At 55.1% G+C, this 21,776-nt stretch overlaps 2 protein-coding genes across 3 annotated transcripts; one reads left to right on the forward strand and one right to left on the reverse strand.

The window, feature by feature from the left end:
* Window positions 1-3,300: 3,300 nt before the first annotated feature.
* On the reverse strand, window positions 3,301-17,934 carry AIFM1 (apoptosis inducing factor mitochondria associated 1). 2 transcript variants are annotated; one of them, XM_058847577.1, is made up of 16 exons: window positions 17,789-17,934; window positions 15,731-15,858; window positions 13,975-14,068; window positions 12,889-13,001; window positions 12,672-12,802; window positions 12,042-12,132; window positions 11,244-11,328; window positions 10,475-10,551; window positions 9,972-10,080; window positions 9,275-9,382; window positions 8,888-8,976; window positions 8,668-8,808; window positions 7,364-7,506; window positions 5,278-5,402; window positions 4,561-4,757; window positions 3,301-3,505 (listed from the first exon to the last, which is right to left on the reverse strand). In XM_058847577.1, exons 1-16 carry the CDS (start codon window positions 17,853-17,855, stop codon window positions 3,434-3,436), a joined length of 1,770 nt encoding a protein of 589 aa, XP_058703560.1. In that variant the 5' UTR covers window positions 17,856-17,934; the 3' UTR covers window positions 3,301-3,433. The 2 variants fall into 2 exon arrangements, with proteins under 2 accessions (XP_058703560.1, XP_058703559.1); XM_058847576.1 differs by lacking the exon at window positions 15,731-15,858 and adding an exon at window positions 16,659-16,801.
* On the forward strand, window positions 17,891-21,519 carry MARS2 (methionyl-tRNA synthetase 2, mitochondrial). Its single transcript, XM_058847578.1, has 3 exons — window positions 17,891-18,203; window positions 18,316-18,650; window positions 20,272-21,519. Exons 1-3 carry the CDS (start codon window positions 17,996-17,998, stop codon window positions 21,472-21,474), a joined length of 1,746 nt encoding a protein of 581 aa, XP_058703561.1. The 5' UTR covers window positions 17,891-17,995; the 3' UTR covers window positions 21,475-21,519.
* The last annotated feature ends 257 nt before the right edge of the window (window positions 21,520-21,776 follow it).

The following is a 21,776-nucleotide window of genomic DNA, read 5'->3' on the forward strand; positions in this document are numbered from 1 at the left end:
TGCCCTGATGCCAGGACCAGGAGGAGAGCTTTGCCCACACACCACCAAGAGGAACTCCCCAAAGTGGTACAGGAGAAGTCAAGGCAGGTCTTAAAAAGAGAGGAGGAGAGGTGCTCCTACCCCCACACCAGGGAGACTCCTCATGAGCCTAAGCAGGTGAAGCCTTAGGGAAAACTCACCAAATTTATGCTCTGAAATGTTCACTTGGATAGCAGGTGGGTGGGAGGGGGCTGACAGGGTTCAGCTGAGGGCTGGCCACCAGCACCAGCCCGGGGATCTGAAGCCTGGCAGAGGCTCTGCTTGGCTGGAGGAGCACGGGGGCTCTCCCCCTCAGCACGGGCCGTACCTGCAGCCGACTTTCTCCCGATGGACCAGGCACAGATGGGCACGATTAGAGGAATGAAATATTTTATTAAAACTGATTCATCTCAATGAGCCATGGCCAGGAGTAGGGCGGCAGTGTCATCCATCCCCACTTCTCTGGTGTGCTGCGCTCAGGACGTTTTGGCTGCGTGGAGCAGCGGCTGTCCCCGGGCCCCTGCAGGGTGCTGGCAGCAGGAGGCTGTCCAGCCGTGCAGGAGCACCACAACGCCCTGCACAGCTGCGAGGGCGGCTGCTGCTGAGCCGGGGCACCGATGCCTGTGGAGCGGGCAGAGCCCTGGGCCTTGCTCTGTGTCCTCTTGGTGGTTTGAGGAGAAGCTGAATTCACTTGTCTTGGAGTCTCAGTCTGTGTCTTCTGGTCAACCATGAGGGGAGCAGCTGAGTTTTTCTCCTGTTCTGCCACAAGATCTGTCTGTGTCATCTGCTCAGTGTATTGAACAGCTGAATCCACCTCTTGGGCCCAGGCCTCAGTCTGGGTTTCCTGCTCGGCACGGTGAGAGGCCTCTCTCTGTGGGTCAGGGGATGGTTTCCTCACGGAGGCCTGGAAGGAGAGGTGGGGATTTGTAGAGGACACTGGGCTTCCCCCAGCAGCAGCCGCTGGGACAGGGGTGCAGGAGCTGCGGGAAGGGGAAGCCTGGTCTGGCCCTCTGTGCTCGGCCCTCACCGGTTCCGGCCTCACGGGCGGCTGCGAGGAACCAGCAGGGTGGGACCTGCGCCCCCGCGGGCCTTGCTCCCCCTTGTCCGGGCTGGGACGGCTCTCGGTGCCCCCTGAGCCCAGGGAGCTGCTGGGCGATGTCAGATGGGACATGGACGGGTCCTTGGTGTCCTCGGTATTGCCAGGTGATGTCAGCCGGGACCAGGACCGGCCCTTGGTGCTGCGGGGCAATGTCAGCCTGGGCATGGACTGGTCCTCGGTGTCCCCGGTACTGCGGGGCAAGGTCAGCCGGGACCGGGACCAACCCTCGGTACTGCCGGGTGATGTCAGCCAGGACCGGGACCGGCCCTTGGTGCTGCTGGGTGATGTCAGCCTGGGCAGGCACTGGTCCTCGGTGTCCCTGGTACTGCGGGGCAAGGTCAGCCGGGACCGGCCCTTGGAGCTGCGGGGCAATGTCAGCCTGGACATGGACTGGTCCTTGGAGCTGCTGGGCGATGTCAGCTGGGACTGGGACTGGCCCTCGGTGTCCCCGGTATTGCCAGGTGATGTCAGCCGGGACCGGGACCGGCCCTTGAAGCTGCGGGGCAATGTCAGCCTGGGCAGGGACTGGTCCTCGGTGTCCCCGGTACTGCCGGGCTGACCCTTGGAGCTCCTGGGCAATGTCAGCCGGGACCGGGACTGGGCCTTGGAGCTGCTGGACGATGTCAGCCGGGACACAGATGGGCCCTTGGAGCTGCTGGACGATGTCAGCCGGGACACAGATGGGCCCTTGGTGCTGCTGGGCAATGTCAGCCGGGACCAGGACTGGCCCTCAATGTCCCTGGTACTGCGGGGCGATGTCAGCTGGGACCGGGACCGGCCCTTGGAGCTGCTGGACGATGTCAGCCGGTGCAGGGACCGGCCCTGGGTGTCCCCGGTATTGCCAGGTGATGTCAGCCGGGACACGGAGCGGCCCTGGGTGCTATGGGGCGATGTCAGCCTAGGCATGGACCGGCCCTGGGTGCCCTGGGTGCTGCGGGGAGATGTCAGCCTGGGCATGGACCGGCCCTGGGAGCTGCGGGGTGTTGTCAGCCGGTGCAGGGACCGGCCCTGGGTGCCCTGGGAGCTGCGGGGCGATGTCAGCTGGTGCAGAGACCGGCCCTGGGAGCTGCGGGGCGATGTCAATCGGTGCAGGGACCGGCCCTGGGTGCCCTGGGAGCTGCGGGGCGATGTCAGCCGGTGCAGGGACCGGCCTTGGCCAGCCTGAAGCAGCCGCAGCTGTGGACGGGAGGAGGAAGAGGTGTGGGATGGAGGCAGCTGCCTGGGCAGGGTGCTGGTACTCCTGGTGCCATCCTCCTGTTGGCCACTCCCCCTATCTCTCAGGTGGTCCTTCTCCTTGGAGCTCTTGGGACTGGCATTCTGCTCCTCCATGGCTCCTTTTCCAGAGGTGTCCTGGGAGGCTGCTACTTCCTGAGCAAGGTGTTCTGCTTGGCTGGGTACCCCGGGGGAGTTGCTTAAACACCCCACGGGCAGGATGGGGCCCTGCTGTGTCACAGTGGCCCCTTGGTGTCACAATGGCTCAGGGCGCCACGAGGCCTGCATCACCCAGTGCAGTTGTCAGGTGTGTTGGGTTTGCATGGCCAGGTTTTGGCAGCAAGGGGGCTAGAGGGATGGATTCTGTAAGAAATTGCCAGAACTTTGCCCATGTCCAGCAGAGCCAATGCCACCAGCTCCAGGATGCACCCACTGCTGGCCAAGGCTAAGCCCAGCAGAGATGGTGGTGACACCTCGGGGATAAAAGATTTAACTGCAGCTCATGGGAAGGACTCCTGCTGGAGAAGTTCATGGAGCACAGGCTGCTGTGGGAGGGACCCCACACTGGAGCAGGGGAAGGACTACAACCCCTCTCTGTGAGCAGGGACAGAATGTGTGATGAACTGACCACGGCCCTCGTTCCCCGCTTCCTTGTGATGATGGGAGAGAGGAAGGAGAGCCCAGGAAGGAAAGGGAGGGAGGGGAAGTGTTTCTAAGATTTGTTTTACTTCTCATCATTGTGCTCTGATTTTGATTGATAATTGATTTCCCCAAGCTGAGTCTGTTTCGACAGGCTGGAGAACAGGCAGAGAGCCTGCAGGCCTGCTTGCTCCCCAGTGGGAATTTCTGCAAGGAAAGAGGGAGTTCTGCAGGCTTCTCCAAGGCTGACACAAGGGAAAACTGACCCCAGTGGGGCAGCACGTTCCCCTTTCCCCACCAGCCAGGCAGCGATGCAGGAAGGAGCAGGTGACTACAACAATCTGACTTTATTGGTGCAAACAGTGGGCTTGGGTGAGTGGAATATTCCCAAGTGCTCCCAGGAAGCTGCCCGAGGTGCAGGGGTGCACACAGCACCACTCCCTCAGGCTGTTCCTGCTGCGGAGTTCAGTCTTCGTGGATGTTGAAGAGCTTTGCTACTTCGTTAAGGTCCTCGTGCTCCTCCCCGTCTTTGATGATCTGGAGGAAGGAGAACACATTAAATCCCACACATCCTGTAAAGAGCCAGTGCTGCAGGACTGGCACAGCCAAGGCCAGGAGCTCCTCGGATCCTGACTGAGACAGCCACGACACAACAAATTCACATGGGAGTCCTAAATGTACCATCACCTGCCGACAGGAACAGCAGGAAAACCAACCTCCTGTCCCTGTGGGATTTGTTTCTGGGCTTCCCTTTACAGCCAGACAGAACAAGTGTTTTAAAAAAGTGATTCAGCTCTGCAAAGGTGAGCCTGGCACTGGCTTGGAGCCAGGATACCTGGCCGGAACCTGCAACTTCTAGACAAGATGAAGAGACCACGGATTTAGGGTAAGGACTGCTAAGGGAGGGAGGGAGGAAAGGAGGAAGGAAGGCAGGATTCTCCCTTCCCTAGGGATGGCAGAAGCAATATATTTCATCTGCATCTTCAGATTAGATATCAACAAAGACTTTGAACATGAATAGTTTGTCTTGGGACAGATCACCCAAGGGTAGTGTGGGACCATTCCCAGAGTTTAAACAACCGAAATTCTTCACGGGTGTTAAAACCTGCTCCGGGTCTGACTCAGCTGAGCTGGGAGGTGTGGGACAGGCCCACGGGGGTGGAGACACACCAAACCCTGCTCAGGGCTGCTCCAGCCACGGTGCCTGTTTCTGGAATGGTGACATTTGACACTGTTTCAGGCGCTTGGTCATGGGACAAAGCAGCACAAGGATGGGACATTTCAGGCCTGCGCTGTCACTGTGACTCCGGCCTGTACTTACCACAGACCTGGAGTTTCAGCCCTGCTGAGGCAAGGCTTGGAGCACACACCCGATTTATTTGTGTAAAAAATTGGCAAAAATACAAAAAAAGCACAGGGACAGCTCCCCTAATTCACCCAGAACAGTGCTCCCACTTCATACTGCCCAGCTCTACACGAGACACAGCATCTGCCTTTATTTATCCTCACTTTGAATTGACAGATTGATTTTTCCACAAGAAAAGCCCCGCTCTAGCAAACCCCCCTGTCCATCATCCCCGCCCTGCACTGACCTTCCGAGCAATGGGCATCCTGTTGAAGATGTTCCACAACACGATTCCCACCACGACTTTATCCCTGAGGTAGAAAATGACACCTTTGCCGTAATCTTCTCCTTGCTTTGGGACTTGAGGCGTTGGTGAAGAGCTTTGAGAGATCTGAACTTCTGAGGCTTCCGCTTCCGTTTCGCTCTCAGATCGAATTCCAGTCCCTAAGGCAGAAATAGGAGGAGTCACACACCCAGGGCAGGACATGTGATGATGGGAGCAGACTCAGGAGTTCTGCAGGAGCCTGAGGTGTTTCCCTTTGAATTGTGCTCTCCAAAAGTTAAGTTTCATTAACACAAGGATGAAACAATCCCAACATGGAGCACAACACTGACAATCCCCAACTTCCATCCCCAAATGCAAAGGGCAGCAGAGCCTGCTTGCTCCAGGCAGCAGATACAAAATAAACGTGTTTGGATCCAGAGTCTCTACTGTCCCAAACGGATCCTTTTATTGCCATGGAGGAGATCAAACTTCCCTGGGAAAGTCTGCATGGCAGTACAAGTGTTCCCTGATATGTTCTTAGAGGAATGTTGTGTTTTAATCACATTTTAATATAAAAGCTCAGCCTTTAAAGCTTGGTCCAGAAATGAGAGAGCATACTGCTGTTTCCTCGTGCTCTCAGAGGTCAGGGTGACTCTGTGGTCCCCACAGCAGCTCGTGCAGGAGCTCCCCAGTCCCCACCTGACTGTTCTGTCGCACTCTTCGGCGTGTCCTTCGCTGTGGCCTTGGCAAACACTCCCACTGTGGGCAAACTGCTGTCCACGAGGCCAATGGCTTCGTAGCCCACGTTGGGGCCCAGATCACTCCTAGGGATGAAGTGGGAATAAAGTAACTTGTAGCAGCAGTGAGACAAATCCAAGGCAGTTCCATCCATCTGTGCTCCAGGCCTTGCTCCAGTGTGGCGTGGGTGGTGCTGGACATTGAGACACAGAGTCTCCTCTGCACTCACAGGTGGAACAACGAGTCAAGGCATGACAAGCCCATGGCCATGAGCTTCAGAAAAACCAACTCACTGACCAAAACTTTGAAATCTTTCAGGCCTGCTCCCTGGGAGGCAGCTGGAGGCATCCCAGCTTCCAGCAGTGCTGTTACCCACACCAGCCTTGGCAGCATGGTCTATCATTCAGAGAATATTTTTGAGAGCATTTAGAAGAAAACCTTGCCCTAACACCTTCTTGAACTGGGCACCTGGATCTGAACTGGGGTGCTGATAGGAGAGCAAGCAGCTGTGGTTTGGCACCAGGAAGTGAAGTGTTTCCCAGGATGCTGAGGAGACAGGTCCACCACAAACCACGAATCCACGAACACCTCCCTGGCCAGAATCCTCCAGCACACACTGGGGTTACTGCAAGGAACACCAGTAACACGGCAGCTGTGATCAGCTGGAGCTCAGGAGGGATCATGGAATGATTTGGGTTGGAAAGGGCCTCAAAACCCCATTTCATTCCACTCTTCTACTCTGTCATTCCATGGCAGGGACACCTCCCACTGTCCCAGGCTGCTCTGAGCCCCATCCAGCCTGGCCTTGGACACTTCCAGAGATCCAGGGGCAGCCACAGCTGCTCTGGGCACCCTGAGCAAGGGCCTCATCACCCTCAGAGGGAGAGATTTCTTCCATATATTGAACCTGAATTTCCCCTCTGTCAGTCTGGAGCCACTCCCCCTTGTCCTGTCACTCCAGTCCCTCTCTGGCTTCCTTGCAGCCCCTTCAGATGCTGTGAGGTCTCCACGAGGATCAGGATCCTGAGCACACTGACAAAATGCATGAGGGATTCCTGTCACTTCCCAGCTCTTCAGCACGGGGGAAGGAAGTGTCACTCTGTGAGGGCTGGCACAGTGTGACACCTGCCAGCAACCACAGGCTGCGACTCACAGCCCTCCCTCACCTGCAGCTGCTCATGGCTGAGAGCATCCCAGGGGAAAGCACCCCTGGGAAATGCCTGCCCCTGTGCCCTCGGCTGCACTTGGTGACCTCTGAGGTTTTCCCCAACCTCAAGGATTCTGTGGCTCTTTGTTTCTTGTTTAAAAGTGAAGTGAGAAATGCTCTGGGCCCTGAGTCCAGGCAGGACAGACCAAGAGTTCAGGTAAGTGATAGCAAGTCATAAATAACTATTTCTGTGGGGATTTCCCTGAGAAAACTAAAACTCTTTTACCCATATTTGAAATCCTGTTAGCAAACAGGATTTGGGATTTTTGATTGGGCTAACAGCTTTCTGCATTTTATTTTTTTTGTGGGGCTTTGTTTTGTTTTTCTGTTTTCATTCATTTTGTTTTAAAAAGAACTTCAGGAAAATAGAGCAAAATTTCCCATTTTCCCGATACCTCTCTCTGGAAAACAACTTTTCAGATACATCTGCATGCAGCAATGCTTTGCTACTGAAACATCAGCTCAGCAAAGTGCAACACTCACACTGGGCTGGGGAACTTCAGATAACTGTAACAGAAATGCTGCTGCTAAATTCAACCTGTAAATCAGGCTGCTTTGAGGAAAGGGCTGTTCTGTGTTGCTCCTTGCTCTGTGGAATGGGACTCACTCAGGGAGAAACTGGGATCTACAGGAAGGAAAAACACTTGAGGGAGGTGAGGGCAGAGCAGCAAATGCTCAAACACCTCCCCCGCCCTGAGCCTTAGGAACAGGAGGCTGTACAAGGTGTTTGCTGAGGTGGTTTCACTCCTCTTGGGAAGCAGACACTCCCCAAGGTGTATCTTGTGCAGGCTCCTGCAGTGTGGCCAACCAAGGAACCCCCAAGGAGGAAAGGACCATTACCAGAACATGGACTGGTGCCAGTAGGGCTTTGCAGCTCCTGTCATGTTTTCTCCAGCCAGTCTCCCGCTCACCACGGCGTGATCGTGGTGCTCCACACGCCTCCGGCCCAGTTTGATGTCATAAAAGCAGGCAGCATCCCCTGCCTTGGAGAGAAGCAGCCCGTGAGCACCGCGACAGGGAGCGCTTCCACCCCACAAAACACAGCGGGGAGAGGTGGAACAAGGAACTGAGTCTTTCTGACAAACCCCAAACACCAACACTACCTCATCCCACTCCCTGGACTACACAACTCCCAGTTTCTCGGCGTTTTTCCCCAGTCTTTGGAAAAATAAAGCAGCATGAGGTACGTTTTCCAGAGGAATCAAAGTCTCAACGCCCACCAAGGGACTCTTATGCAAGCGAGTGATCCAGGCTATCTTTAGGTTACCCCAACTCCTCTTACACAGCATAAATATTCCAAACTTGCCGTGGTTACCACGGCAACGAGGCGGCTGCAGTGCCTGACCAGGCTCTGGGCCTGCGCTACAACTGCTCTCCCTACTCTCCTTACTCGCTCCTGCTCACCCCGTTCACCTCCTCCTGTCACTGCAGGGTCCCACTGCAGCGGCAGAGCGGGGACACTGCCCACACTCACACCCAGATGTGAGAGCTGTGCCCACACTCACACCCAGATGTGAGAGCTGTGCCCACACTCACACCCAGATGTTGTGAGGGCTGTGCCCACACTCACACCCAGATGTGAGAGCTGTGCCCACACTCACACCCAGATGTTGTGAGAGCTGTGCCCACACTCACACCCAGATGTTGTGAGAGCTGTGCCCACACTCACACCCAGATGTTGTGGGGGCTGTGCCCACACTCACACCCAGATGTTGTGGGGGCTGTGCCCACACTCACACCCAGTTGTTGTGTGACACTGTGCCCACACTCACACCCAGATGTTGTGGGGGCTGTGCCCACACTCACACCCAGATGTGAGAGCTGTGCCCACACTCACACCCAGATGTTGTGGGGGCTGTGCCCACACTCACACCCAGATGTTGTGGGACACTGCCCACACTCACACCCAGATGTTGTGGGGGCTGTGCCCACACTCACACCCAGATGTTGTGGGACACTGCCCACACTCACACCCAGATATGGGACACTGTGCCCACACTCACACCCAGATGTTGTGGGACACTGTGCCCACACTCACACCCAGATGTTGTGTGACACTGTGCCCACACTCACACCCAGATGTTGTGTGACACTGTGCCCACACTCACCACCCAGATGTTGTGTGACACTGTGCCCACACTCACCACCCAGATGTTGGAGCGCGCCTGCAGCTCTGCGTTCACCCGGAACCCCCCGAAGTCCGAGTCCACCTCCAGCCCTGCTGACTTGGCCAGTTCCACGTTGGGCTCCAGCCCCACGGCAGCCACAATGTGATCAGTCTCCACCTGTTTGGGAATGCATAATCAGGATGGTAATTCCCTGTGTGCCCTGCACACGTGACTCTCTCCCTGCCTTCCCCTTTACCTTCCGGCCGTCCTTCAGCTTAATCAGCAGCCGGTTGCCGGAGACAGAGACGGATTTGACCACGGCATTGGGCAGGACGTTGACCCCCTCTGGAAAGGAGCACAGGACACGTCAGTGCCTGCTCAGGGCAGGTCCCACCTGCAGCAGGTGGCTGGTGCAGACAGATGCCCAGTGAGGAACTGAGACAGAGCCCCTCGAGCTTTGCTGCATGTGCTAGTGCAGCTCTGGGGGAAACATGAGCAGAAACCCAGCTAAAAAGTCTGAAAGCTGCTGAAATGACAATCAAAAGTCTCATGTGATGACAAGGCCACAACCCAAAAAAATCCTGGATGTCCCCAGGAGCAGCTGCCCAGCAGCCAGCAGCCCAAACCCGCTCAGCAGCTTCACCTCTTCTGACTTTCTCCGTGGTCCAGTTGCTCAGGTATTCGGGCAGGACTTTGCCCATGTTGCCGTTCTCTGGAAACAGCTGGATCACCTCCAGGCCCCGGCTTTGTGCTGGAAGGGAAGCACGGAGCAGCAGGATAAAGAGCAGCAGCAGATGTTGGGACACACACACTTACACAAAGAGCTTGACAGAAGTTTCCCAGTCTGGAAGTTCTGACTCCTAAGGAGTCACAAAGTGACTCTACTGTTTCACACACACCTGCAAAGTCTAGATAACAGACTTTTAGGGAAAATGCTTGGTATTTTGGCAAAAACTTAAAAAAATTACCATAAAGGCCCTACGCACTCAGTGACAGCTCAAACCCAGCTGCTCACCACCTCTTTGAAATCACAGAATTACAGAATGCTTTGGCTTGGAAGGGACCTTAAAGATCATCCCATTCCCAAAACCCAAAATCATAGTTTGAGGGTGATGTTGAGCACAGAGAACAGATGTGACTTTTCAGAGGGTGGGATGGCTGCAGCTTGCACTGGCCTGCAGAGCTCCCACCTCTGTGGTCAGGGGCTGGGAAAACCTGGGTCACACAGGCAACAAAACACCGAGTCTGTGCTAAAACTGAGCAGTTGAGGACTTAAAAGAAGTTTCTACAGTGGGGCTGCTGCCACTCAGTGCCTGTCACAGCTCGGGACACACGCTCACCTCTCCTTCCCAGAGCACAGGCCAGCTCGCTGCCGAGGAAACCACCACCAATAATTGTGATGGACTTGACTTCCCTGGAAATCTTCTCCAGCCTTCGGAAGTCCTCGATCTGAAAGAACATTTGCCCCCATTTCCAATCCTCTCTAACAGGAATGGCAGCAGAAAGCATTTTGGTCATATTCAATGACTTTTATTCACTTTGGAAGGTGCAGCAAAGTCATCAGGAGGGAAAATTTAAAAAAATACCTAAACCCTCTAATTCCACACAGGGTTACAGCTCTCAGGGTGAGGCAAGCAGGTGAGTGGTTGAGTAGACTCTACCCTGATTTCTTGCCTGGGAAAAAGAATAAGCAGGCCATGGATTCCTGGGAAGCATTTGAGGGAAGCAGTGCCAAGGCAGGACCGTCCCCACCCACAGCAGCAGAGGTAAGAACTGAAAAGAGTGCTAAGTGTCTCTGATTTATTCAGCCTCACTGGGGCTGGCAGCACCTGCAGGAGGTTACCTTTCGGAACAGGGTCAGCCTTTTCTGCACGTCCTTTCCTGCTCTTTCGATGGCTGGCAGGTTCCTTGGGGATCCCCCTGGGCACAACGAGGAGAGAAGGGAGACTAATGACACCACAGCCATGGCACTGGATATCCAGACAGTGCAAAGCTGCCTTGGATCTCAGTTGTGCTTCCCAAACTGCTCCAGTACAGGAATATCCCAGTATCCCTGTTGCTGCCTGGATGTCCCAGAAAATCTGATGATTCAAGGCAGGAGAAAACCCAGCATGGCTGTCTGCACAAGTGTCCTTCACATGACTGCTCCACATCATGTTTGACACTGCAGAGACTTCTTCTCAAATAGGACCAAAGAATGCTTGGGTTGGAATGAACCTTAAAGCTGATCCAGTTCCACCCCTGCCATGGCCAGGGACACCTCCCACTGCCCCAGGCTGCTCCAAGCCCCAGTGTCCAACCTGGCCTTGGGCATTCCAGGGATCCAGGGGCAGCCACAGCTGCTCTGGGCAACCCAGTATCCCATGGAACCCTGCCCTCTAGCATTCCCTGTGTCCTGAGACTCCAGACCCTTGTCCAAAGTCCCTCTCCAGCTCTCCTGGAGCCCTTTTAGGCACTGGAAGGCTCAAACATCTCCCCAAAGCATTCTCTTTTCCAGGCTGGATTCTCCACAGGGGAGGTACTCTAGAGAATTTATCTATCTCTAGCTAAATGTCAGTGAAATAAAAAACCTGGCACAAGACCAGGAACAAGAGAGAGAACACAGCACTTACCAGTGGCAATGAGACATTTGTCGTAGGATATCTGGGTCCCATCACTGAGCTTCACCGTGTTCCCTCTGACATCCATGTGCACAACCTGCAAGATGAACCCAGCTGAGCCCAAGCCCTTCATGGGCTACTGAGCAGAGTTGCAAACTTGGAATTAACATTCTCCCACCTTTAGGTTTAGGGTGGGGGCAGGAAAGGGGAAGTGAGAAGACTGGAAGTGGGAATTGAGACAAGTCCTTTGGAAGTCTCTGTAACTCAGGTTGATCTTCCCAGAGCCTGAGTGTGCAATGGGCTCAGACACAGCACGGCTCAGTAGGAAGAGGAATCACTGACATTTATCACAGCAACATACAAACAACTAAGGATAGAAATATTTTGGAAGGTTCACCATAAATTTCTCCACTTCCTGCTGCTTTGGCACAGTGCTCCTGCTCACCTCATCACCCACTACCTCGATCTCTGTGTTCTCCTCACCTTCCCCCCAGTCCACACAGCCCAGTTCCCACTTGTCACACCCCATCTCTAAGCTCTACATACTTTTGTCCCATGCCCAGACTCCAAAGTCATCCTTCTCTCCTCCTCATCATCTTCCCTCAGCTCACTGCTATTCCTCTTGGCTTCTCCCACTTCCAAACTTCACCTCAGATTAGTATAATCTCTGGTCCATCACATTTTTCCCAAATTTACCCAAATTCCCCTTCCCAGTCAACTTCCCCTTCAACTCTAGTGGTTCAGTACCAGCTTAGAGAGCAGGCTCTGCTCAGGAAGAGCAGTAGGAACAACAGCCACTGCTGTACCCACCTTCTTGCCAGGCAGAACTGCCACCCCACCATTTTCCACAGAAGACAGGTCCTGGACAGGCACGTAGAAAGACGGCGGCTGGAAATAGATACTGAGAAAAGCTCCATTATCAAACAGGTTCCCCTTGCTCTGGGATACCAGAAATCTTCAGGAACTCCAATGAGACAAAGACAGCTCTGTGCATCCATAAGAAGCTCCACAATTAATTATCTATTTTTAAGAATTAGGGTCTTCACACTGTTGAAGTTCGGATCACGGAATCATAGAATTGGTCAGGTTGGAAAAGATCATGAAGTCCAACCACCAAGTAAGGCTCAATTACAGAAATCCCAAAAATCAAGTGTGATCCCGTGTCTCTGGACCTCAGCTCTAACCTGTGGAGCTTCACCTTTAATAACCAATTTCCCAGGACTCCTGCCCACAGAGGGACACGTCTGCAGGGAATCACAGCAAAGTTCAAGAGGTACTGAGCACTGAGCGAGCTCCGGTGGGATGCAGAATTCCTAAACCCCTGCCAACACCCTCCCCTGCCCCTCAGTGCTCCACTGGCTCTCTCCCAAGGACAGTTTGGTCACTGTCACCGAGTCACTAGCCACTCTCTTTTGCCCTGGCACCTGCAGTGCCACCTACCTCCTCTCCTTGCCGTTCCACTGCTTGAACCGCAGCGTCTCCGTCACGTTGGGATCATCGGAAAACCACAGCTCTTTGGAAAGGGGTGGGCGCATGTAGGGCAGGGCAGGATCTTCAGACACAATCAGCACCTTTAATTGGCCAGGAAACTCATCAGCTGGAGTGGGAGCAGGCAAAAGGGAGCCCACGCAGAGCTCCGGAGCAGGACAGCTCTTACCCGCGCTCCGGGGTCGCGGGCCCGGATGGATCTGGCAGCAGCAAAAGCAGCAGTTCCTCCCCCAATGAGCAGGAAAGGGACGTGGGATGGGACCGTGGGATGAGTGTCTGGAGCTGCAGGTGACAGATGGGACAGCTTACTGCAAATGCAGACACATGGCCCAGCCCCAGGGCACAGAGTGTGGCACCAGGGGCCTTCCACATCCAAACTTCCTTTGGAAATTGTCTCCTCCTTCTACCCCAGTGCCCTTCCCAAGACCCCACTGCTGCTTCCCCCAAAGCTGCTCCCCGCAGGAATCAGTCAGATTTCTGCAAACCGCTTTTTCTAAGCGAGCCCTAAACTCTGCACTGGCCAACCAGTGAACAGTTTATAAGAAAAGAAAGTTCCCCAAAAGGCCAAGGCACATTTTTCTGTAATTCTGTTCAAGGAGACAACTTTTGAGTTCCTGCAGAAGGCACCTCCTCCCACAGGCAGGTCCTGTCGCTGAGCAACACGTGGTTAATCCATGGGCAGGGACAAACCAGGCAGTTCAGCATCAGCACCAGAACTCAGGGCTGACCCCAGGATGAACAGGCTCTCCAGCAGCCAGGGAAAGAGGCCCTCTGGAATCAGTGTCCTTGCCAGGCTGTGCAGAGGTAAAAGGCAGAAGCAGGGCTCACTCTTTTCTCTTTTTATCACAGAAGGAGTAAATGACAGAAATCAGCCCCAGGAGACATCCTGCTTCATCCTCAGGATTGTCTGTAAAACAGCCTGTTCTGGGTCATGGATCCAGCACTGTCCTCTATGCTGGGAAGTCACAGAACAACAGAATCCCAGAATGGGTGGGGTTGGGTTGGGTTGGGAGAGACCTTAAAGCTCATCCAGTTCCACTCCCTGCCATGGCAGGGACACCTTCCACTACCCCAGGCTGCTCCAAGCTCCATCCAACCTGGCCTTGAATGGGAATTTGAAACAACGGCACCCACTGAGAGGTGCAATCCTACAAAGGCACATCTGTGCTTCCAGAGAGGCTCTGTTCTGTCTGTTTTGGGGGTCTCAAGCTCATGAAGAACAGAGCCAACCCTGACCTGGCAGGCTGGTACCCACCTGGGGCAGGGGAGTCATCGTCTTGGGATCGCCGGTTGATCCTCGCGAGCCGGCTGGCGTATCGCTCTTTGCTGTCCTGCACTGATTTGTACACCTGCAGACAGACAGGAGACATTTGTACACCTTACAGCACCGAGGCACCATCCTGCTGCTGCCCCTGACAGGCTTTTGTCCACCCCCCACGTGCTGGAAAAGCCAATGACAATGAGAGGGGCAAAATACACATCCCTGGATTGAGAATGTGCTCAGAAAATGGCCTGCTCCACGTGGTGTGAGGAGCCTTGCGTGTCTGGCTGCTTCCCAGAAGCAATCAACCTTCCTGCAGGTGTTTGGCTGCACACCTGCTCCAAGGGGAACCAGCTCCAGTGAAGGAAATGCAGCCAAACCAGCCCCAGCACCACATGCAAGCTGGGCCATGACACAACACAAGGCAGCAGAAATGGACGACAAATCCAAAGAAAAAGCATCTCCCAGCTCCCAAAGCCCAGAGCAGCTGGGCACAGCCAACACCTGACTGGCTTTCTCTGGGCACGGGGGTGCCAGGACACCCTGACATTAGCAGGGCCTCGAGCCACGGCAGCAGGGCTGCTCCAGGCACTGCCCTTGGCCATGGAATCTCTTCCAGCTGAATGCTGACCTGTTTATTTGACTGTGAAACTCGGGAACCAGCACAAGCAGAGCCTGAATGTACAATTTACTGGTACAGACAAGGAGGGAACATCGCTTACGTCACGTTAACTTCCAAGAAAAACTGGTAATGGATAGGAGCTGAACACACTGGGAGTGCTGGGAGCAGGTCAGAGTCCAGGATTCTTCCCCAAGGGTAAAAAATTAGAGGGAAGCAAACCTTTCTTTAAGGCAAAACCCAGCCTTGCTTATAATCTCTGTCATGTGCATGACATCAGATTTCATTTGCCAATTCTCACAAGTTGGTGTTGTACAGCAAATAGTCTCAAACAAGAATGGAGGAATTTAACACCAGGCACAAAAAAAGAGCACAGGACAAAAGCCTGTACAGGGAATTGGAGAAATGTCAGAAATATTAGAAAACAAGAACTTGTTGGTGTTTAGGAGAATTAAGATAATGGTATTTTTAAAGCCTTTTGCTCAAAGACAGAAAAGCCAAGGTTAACAAACCACCTCTGCTTTTACAAGCAGAATCAGGAAGGTTTTAAGCGAGTCCAAAGGGCAGCATACAGCAAATTAAATCTGATCCTTTAGGAGAAAACACTATTATGCACAGGCAAAACATCAGATCAGGCCTTGAGGATAAATACTTCCAATGGGACAATGTCAAATTCTTTCTAGTCAGAAGCAGAACTACACTTTGCCAGGACATGGGGTGATGTTTCAGTGCTCTTCCCCGAGGAAACCACCAAGCTGAACAATTGCCTTCCCTTTAGCATTTATATTCAGATATTGTTTCCTTTTCTGCATGCCAACATCACTGACATCAGGAGAGGTGCACTAATTAATAATCTGTGCCCTTACACAAACCAAAGATGGCCAGTTTGAGTTTAGATTTACTTGATGTGGAAAGGTTAATTCTAAGGTAGGTTTCCCCACCAAGAACTGCACCGCCTGAGAATACTCAATTTATAACCTGAAATTATTTGGCAATGTCCCTTGAAAATGAAGTACCCGAGGCCAGGGAGCACGAAGAGGGCTGGAAGTGAAGGGTCACAGGGTGGGAGGTACAGACAGGTGCCCCCCTCCACCCTCCCACCCCACAAACACCTTTAGGGAAGCGTCTTACATAAACTCCTGTCCCAGTGACTGTTCCTCCCACTATTAAGTATAACAAGAGGTTGCTGCCAGCTTTGCCAGGAACACCTGAAGACGTCAGGGATCTAGAAGGGCATCTTAGCTGATGGCATTGCAAAACTGCAGGGGAAGACAGGCAATGGAAGAGAAGAGGGAAAGAGCTGAATATTAGGAAGGATTCTTGATTAAACAGGTCTTGGGAAAAGCAGAGCGCGCTTTGTAATTTCAGCTACCTTGTCTGCCAATAAAAAAGGGCAGCAGGGCACAAGAAAGAATTATATTTAAAGAAAATAGGAAAATATTTTTCTTCCATGCACTGTTGTGAATTTTTTTTCCCCTTTCCCAGGAGCTTCCTTAGAAGAAAACTGGAATTTGGAACTTTTAATGAATATGATCCTCCTAGAGAATGAAGAAATCTTGGAAACAAAGATTTGTGTGGTTCAAACTTGAGATCTATCCACTCCCAGGCAATGCTGATACTCTTCAGCTCTTTGGGAATGTCATTTACTCTTTCAGTGAGGCTGAAAACCTTTATCCTTTTCAAGCAGAACATAAATGCTCCCCAGCTGGCCGTTGATTTGGTATACTTACACAAGTTAAACAAATGTTCTGAACTGAGATTTGTCTAGGAATTGTTTGTCACAAGACAACAGACAGAGCTGTGCCTGGTCATAACGAAAAAAGCAAAACCCAAGAGTGCCTTTAAGGCAAAAAAACTTAAAAGGTAACTGAAATTACAATTAAAACCCAAGTAATTGTAAGAAGTTAATTTCCATTTAGCTCCCCTTGAAGTTTTCTGAAGGAGGAAACAGAGATAAAGCTACAGAGATCAAAAGCTGAGTAAAGAGAGCTGGAATACAGCAAATGCTCGACAGGAGAGATGGATTGCAGCTTCTTCCCAGGAACCACCTTCTACTTACATAGGCACCTGCTCCTAAGGTGGACAAGCCCATAATAAGGACAAAAACCGAATTACTGCCCTTTTTCCCAGGCACGCCTGTGCTAGCCACTTGTCTGCTCAGCTGCAGGTCTGGGGGCACATTCCAGCGCTGCAACAACGTGCCTAAGGAACACAATTCATTGGAGAAACAACACAAAAACACTGTCAATACACAGGCAGGTCTGGAAATTTAGAGACTAAGTCAGTTCTGAACCCAAACAAATTCCTTCTTTGGAAAACCCAGCCTCACATCTGAGCGACCGCAGGGCGTTATCCTGAGCTACAGCAGCGTGCTCGGGCAGCTGTGGAGACCAAAACATCTGTGAGATGAAGGGGGAAATGCACAAAGTGCCGGCAGGAGCTGGAAAGGCAGCCTGCAGCTGGAGCCTGCAGCCGCTCCGGGCTGGCCGAGCACAGACACATCTACTGCTGCTTCCTACACCTTCTCCAGGGGTTCCTACACCTTCTCCAGGGGTTCCTACACCTTCTCCAGGGGTTCCTACACCTTCTCCAGGCCTCTCCTGTCCGGGGATGCACCTGGCTCCAGCAAAAGCAAAACAAAAGGCTGAGCTGACCAGCAGACATGGTTACACCGGCACCAAGCTCCCTCTGCTCACACAGCTCGCTCCACCGGCATAAACCAGCGGCGAGGAACGGGCTTTTGCTGGCAAGAAGGGCATCCCCAGTGGAAGAGAGCAGATGCAGGTGCAGGACGAGCAGCACCGGCGGCCGAGCCGCTGCACCGCGTTCTATTTCTCCATCAGCGAACGGCAGCCAGGGGCCGATGCTCCCGGGAGCGGCTCGGGCTCTCTCAGCCCCAGCTCCACCCGCTCACCGCTGCCCGAGGCGCCTCTTTGTGACAGAACCCGCGGCAGAGCCACCGGCACCCCAAAAGCGACCGAGCTCCGTGCCAGCTCCGGGCCAGCCCCGGGGCACTCGCGCGGTCCCAAACGCGATCCCGAAGCATCCGCACCTCCGCCCGCCGTGCCCGCCCCGATCCCGCGGCACCACCGCTGCCCAAAGCGGCCGCGATCGGCCCCGGGCCTGTGCCGGCCGCACCGGCAATCGCGCCCGGTGCCCCCCGCTGCCGGCCCCGCTCCCGGCACTGACCCGCGTGTGCGCGGCCCCGCGCTGCGGAGCGCAGGGCGCACGCCAGGCCCGTGCGGCAGCGGAACATATCGCCGCTCGCCGCCCGCCGCTCGCCGCCCGCAGCCCCGCCGGCCCGGCCCGGCCCCGCCGCGCACGCGCCTCCCGCCGCTTCCGGCCGCTCCGCGCCGCCGCCTCCATGGTGCCGGTGCCGCCGCCGCCGCCGCCGCCATGTGGCGGCCGCCCCGCCGCCTCCCGCCGCCGCTCCGCCGCGCCACCGCCACCGCCACCGGGCCCGGCCGCCGCCTGCTGCTCTCCACCCCGATCTTCTACGCCAACGGGCCGCCGCACATCGGGCACCTGTACTCGGCGCTGCTGGCCGATGCGCTGCTCCGCCACCGCCGCCTGCGCGCCGCCGGCCCGGCCCGGCTCTGCACGGGTCAGCCACAGCCCCGGCCCCGGGGCTGAACCCTCTCCCCGTGTCCCCGGGCCCCTGTGTGCCCCCGGGGCTGCGGGCTCCGGCCTCTCCCCACGGCCTCTCTCCGTTTCAGGCACCGACGAGCACGGGCTGAAGATCCAGCAGGCCGCGGCCGCGGCGGGGACATCGCCCGCGGAGCTCTGCCAGCGGATCTCGGGGCTCTTCCGCCGGGCCCTCACCCAGGCCGGCGTCTCCTACACCGACTTCACTCGCACCAGCGAGCCCCGGCACCGGCGAGCCGTGCGGCACTTCTGGGGGGCTCTGTGCGAGCGAGGGGTGCTCTACAAGGGCTCCTACGAGGGCTGGTACTGCACGGCCGAGGAGAGCTTCGTGCCCGAGAGCCAGCTGGCCGAGCGCACCGACAGCCGGGGCCGGCCCTGCAGGGTGTCCCTGGACAGCGGCCACGAGGTAACGGGGCTGCAGCGGCTCTGCGCGCTCACCTGCCGCTCTGCCCCGCCGCACTGGGCTGTCCAGCGCTTCACCTAGCCTTTTATTAACTGGTGTTGGCTGAGACTCGCCTGTCCTTCAGCAGAGTGACAGGGAGCTGCCAGACCCCACCTGGCAGGTGCAACCGAAAGGATTCAGCCCCTGCTGGGTGCACACGCTGTTGGCCTGGGCTGGTGTTCTCCAGGGGGGATGAGAGAAGTCAGCTGAACAGGAGGATGAGGGTGTATCTAATGGAGGGGTTCCTTGGGGGTTCAGCGTTTCACACCTGTTTTGTGAGACAGTTCAGTTTGGCCTCTGGACACTTGCCCATCTCTGAGATGGGTTTTGGCCCTGCCTAAAGCACTGTAACGTCACCTGCCCAGGAGTGTGGCACCTTCCCCAGCATCTCTCTGCCACTCTTTTCTAGAAGGTGTGGGTTTAAACCTAGCAGCTCCAGATAATCCTACTCAGAGCTCAGCTCAGGTTATGCTCCTGTGGTATTTGTATGAGGCTGGGATGTAGGAGTGTTGGTGCACCCAGAAAGGGCTGGATTGGCAAACAGTAACTCTTGAAAAAGCACCTAAGACAACTGGGGAAAAGATAAGTTTCCAGGCAAAGTAATTATTCTTTAGACCTAAAACAGTCATAGACCTCAAAGACCCTGAGAACAGCTCCTGGCCTCGCCTGTGTGTTGAACTGTCCAAGGAAACAGGAGAGTGCAAGGAGCAGAGAAGCTCTTGCAGTGTGGTGGGCAGGGATGGGAGGGTTTATCTCCAGCCTGGAAGAGGCAGTTGGGCAGTTTGTTCCTTGGGAATTCTGTGAAGGAAAAGGGGGAGTTTGCACATGCCATAATCCCCAGACTTGTGGTGAGTGAGTGGGTTCTGGCATCCGGTGGAGCCTGGGGGTGAGGATGTTCAGCTTGTCTTTGAATGATGCTCTTCAGGTCTTCCTTGCGCACTGCAAGATTGCTGACCCAGCCACGGATCCTTGAGTGCCTTACACAGCTCACTCGTACCACATCCACCCACCAAGTTTTCACTGGTTTAGCTGAATGTGTCATTTAATGGATTTAACTGTGGGGGAGAAGTGCTGTCAGTGCTGTAAGCAAACAAAGTTAGTGACTTAGATGCATTAAAGCACAAACTGAGGAAAAAGAGGAGTACAGCCCCAGGAGAACAAAGGCAGGCACCAGGAGTGGCAGTAGGACAGGAATTACAATGTCAATTTGTCTTTACATGATTTTCTGCTACTATTGCAGAAGTATGTCATTAAGGTGTATTCTTATCTCCCTAACTCCTTTCTGATGTCACATCAGCCTGGCAGCTGGAAAGGTGTTCCTTCCCAGGGTTACAAGTGTATTTAGAAGCAGGATGCTGAACCATCCCAGGTGCCTGAGTCCTCAGGTGTGTTCTGGGGATCCCAAGGAGGCGCTGCCTTGGGTAAGAAGGTTCCTTCTTGTCATGGAGAGGTGCTGAGAGCTTCCCCTGGCATGGGAGGACACCCAGAGACGGGCACTGTGCGACAACCTCCGTGCTGAGAGCGGTGTGTGCAAATTGCCAGCCTGTTCTTGGGGCCATAATCCTTTCCTCTCCTGCTGTCCCAGGTGCACTGGACCAAGGAGGAGAATTACATGTTCAAGCTCTCAGCGTTCCGGGCTCCCTTGCAGAACTGGCTCCGGGACAACCCACGTGCCATTTTTCCTGACCCTTTCTACCAGAGCGTGCTCCGCTGGCTGGACGAGGACCTGCCAGACCTGTCGGTGTCCCGTGAGCGAAGCCGGCTGCAGTGGGGCATCCCCGTGCCCGGTGACCCCACCCAGACCATCTACGTGTGGGTGGACGCCCTGGTGAACTACCTGAGCGTGCTGGGGTACCCCGAGGGGCACGGCGCGTGGTGGCCGGCCGTGCACCACGTGGTGGGCAAGGACATCCTCAAGTTCCACGCGCTCTACTGGCCGGCGCTGCTGCTGGCGGCGGGGCTGGAGCCCCCCGAGCGCATCCTGGTGCACTCCCACTGGACCGTGCGGGGCCAGAAGATGTCCAAGAGCCTGGGCAACGTGGTGGACCCCGGCGCGTGCGTGGGGCAGTATGGCATGGACGGGTTCCGCTACTTCCTGCTGCGGCAGGGTGTCCCGGAGAGGGATTGTGACTACTATGATGAGAAGGTGGTGAAGCTGGTGAATTCAGAGCTGGCAGATGCGCTCGGGGGGCTGCTGAATCGCTCAACAGCCCCCAGCATTAACCCCAGCAACACCTACCCACGCTTCTCAGAGCCCTGCTTCCCAAAGGTCCCGGACTGCAGGGAGGCAAAGGGCACGGGCAGGGCCTGCGCCGAGGACTACGAGCTCGTGGCGGCGGTGGCCTCGCTGCCTGAGCAGGTGCACGGTCATTTTGAAGGCTTCCAGATCTACAAGGCTTTGGAATGCATTGCCCAGTGTGTGAGGCAGACCAATGGCTTCTTCCAGAGGCACAGGCCTTGGAAACTGGAGCGAAGGGACGCTGCGGAGCAGCTCTGGCTGGACACCATCCTGCACGTGACGCTGGAGTGCCTGCGCGTGTACGGGACGCTGCTGCAGCCCGTGGTCCCACACACGGCAGACAAGCTGCTGTCCCGGCTGGCTGTCGGGCCAGGAGAGAGGGGGCTCTCTGGTCTGACATTCCTGGCACGCTATCATGGAAAGCCGTGTCCCTTTGAGGGGAGGCAGCTCGGACCTGACACTGGCATCTTGTTCCACAGGCTGGGCAAGTCAGAAACTCTGAAGAAGAGAAAGCAAGAAGCTCAAATCCCTGATAAACAGCTTCTGTGAATAAAAGCTTCTAGGAATTCCTGGAAAACATGGTCTCTCTTAAAAGCACTTTCCTCTCATTCCTGGTGGGGGTGTGGAGGGGTGGGAAGCCAGCCTGAGCAGGGAGGATCAAGCTCAGGACAGACAGGCTTGGTCCTGGGCCTCCTTGCACAGGGAGATGGACGAGCGGTCACTCTGCAATGTCCTCATCTCACTTTTGATCCACAGCTTTTTGGCCAGGTCAGAAGTAGCTGGGAGTGGTCAGAAATGGTTCTGTGGGGCTGTGGTGCTCATTGGGTCTCTCAGCTGAGCTCCCTTTGTGG

Source organism: Poecile atricapillus, chromosome 12, assembly GCF_030490865.1.
Source record: "Poecile atricapillus isolate bPoeAtr1 chromosome 12, bPoeAtr1.hap1, whole genome shotgun sequence".
NCBI lineage: Eukaryota > Metazoa > Chordata > Aves > Passeriformes > Paridae > Poecile > Poecile atricapillus.

Coding starts and splice junctions, on each gene's coding strand:
- MARS2 (XM_058847578.1), top strand. CDS start 17,996: ATGTGGCGGCCGCCCCGCCGCCTCCCGCCGCCGCTCCGCCGCGCCACC. Junction 18,204..18,315: donor CCCGGCCCGGCTCTGCACGG/GTCAGCCACAGC, acceptor TCTCCGTTTCAG/GCACCGACGAGCACGGGCTG. Junction 18,651..20,271: donor CCCTGGACAGCGGCCACGAG/GTAACGGGGCTG, acceptor CTGCTGTCCCAG/GTGCACTGGACCAAGGAGGA.
- AIFM1 (XM_058847576.1), bottom strand. CDS start 17,855: ATGTTCCGCTGCCGCACGGGCCTGGCGTGCGCCCTGCGCTCCGCAGCG. Junction 12,133..12,671: donor TGGAACGGCAAGGAGAGGAG/GTAGGTGGCACT, acceptor AGCTTTTCTCAG/TATCTATTTCCAGCCGCCGT. Junction 3,506..4,560: donor GGATGCCCATTGCTCGGAAG/GTCAGTGCAGGG, acceptor TCCTTCCTCCAG/ATCATCAAAGACGGGGAGGA.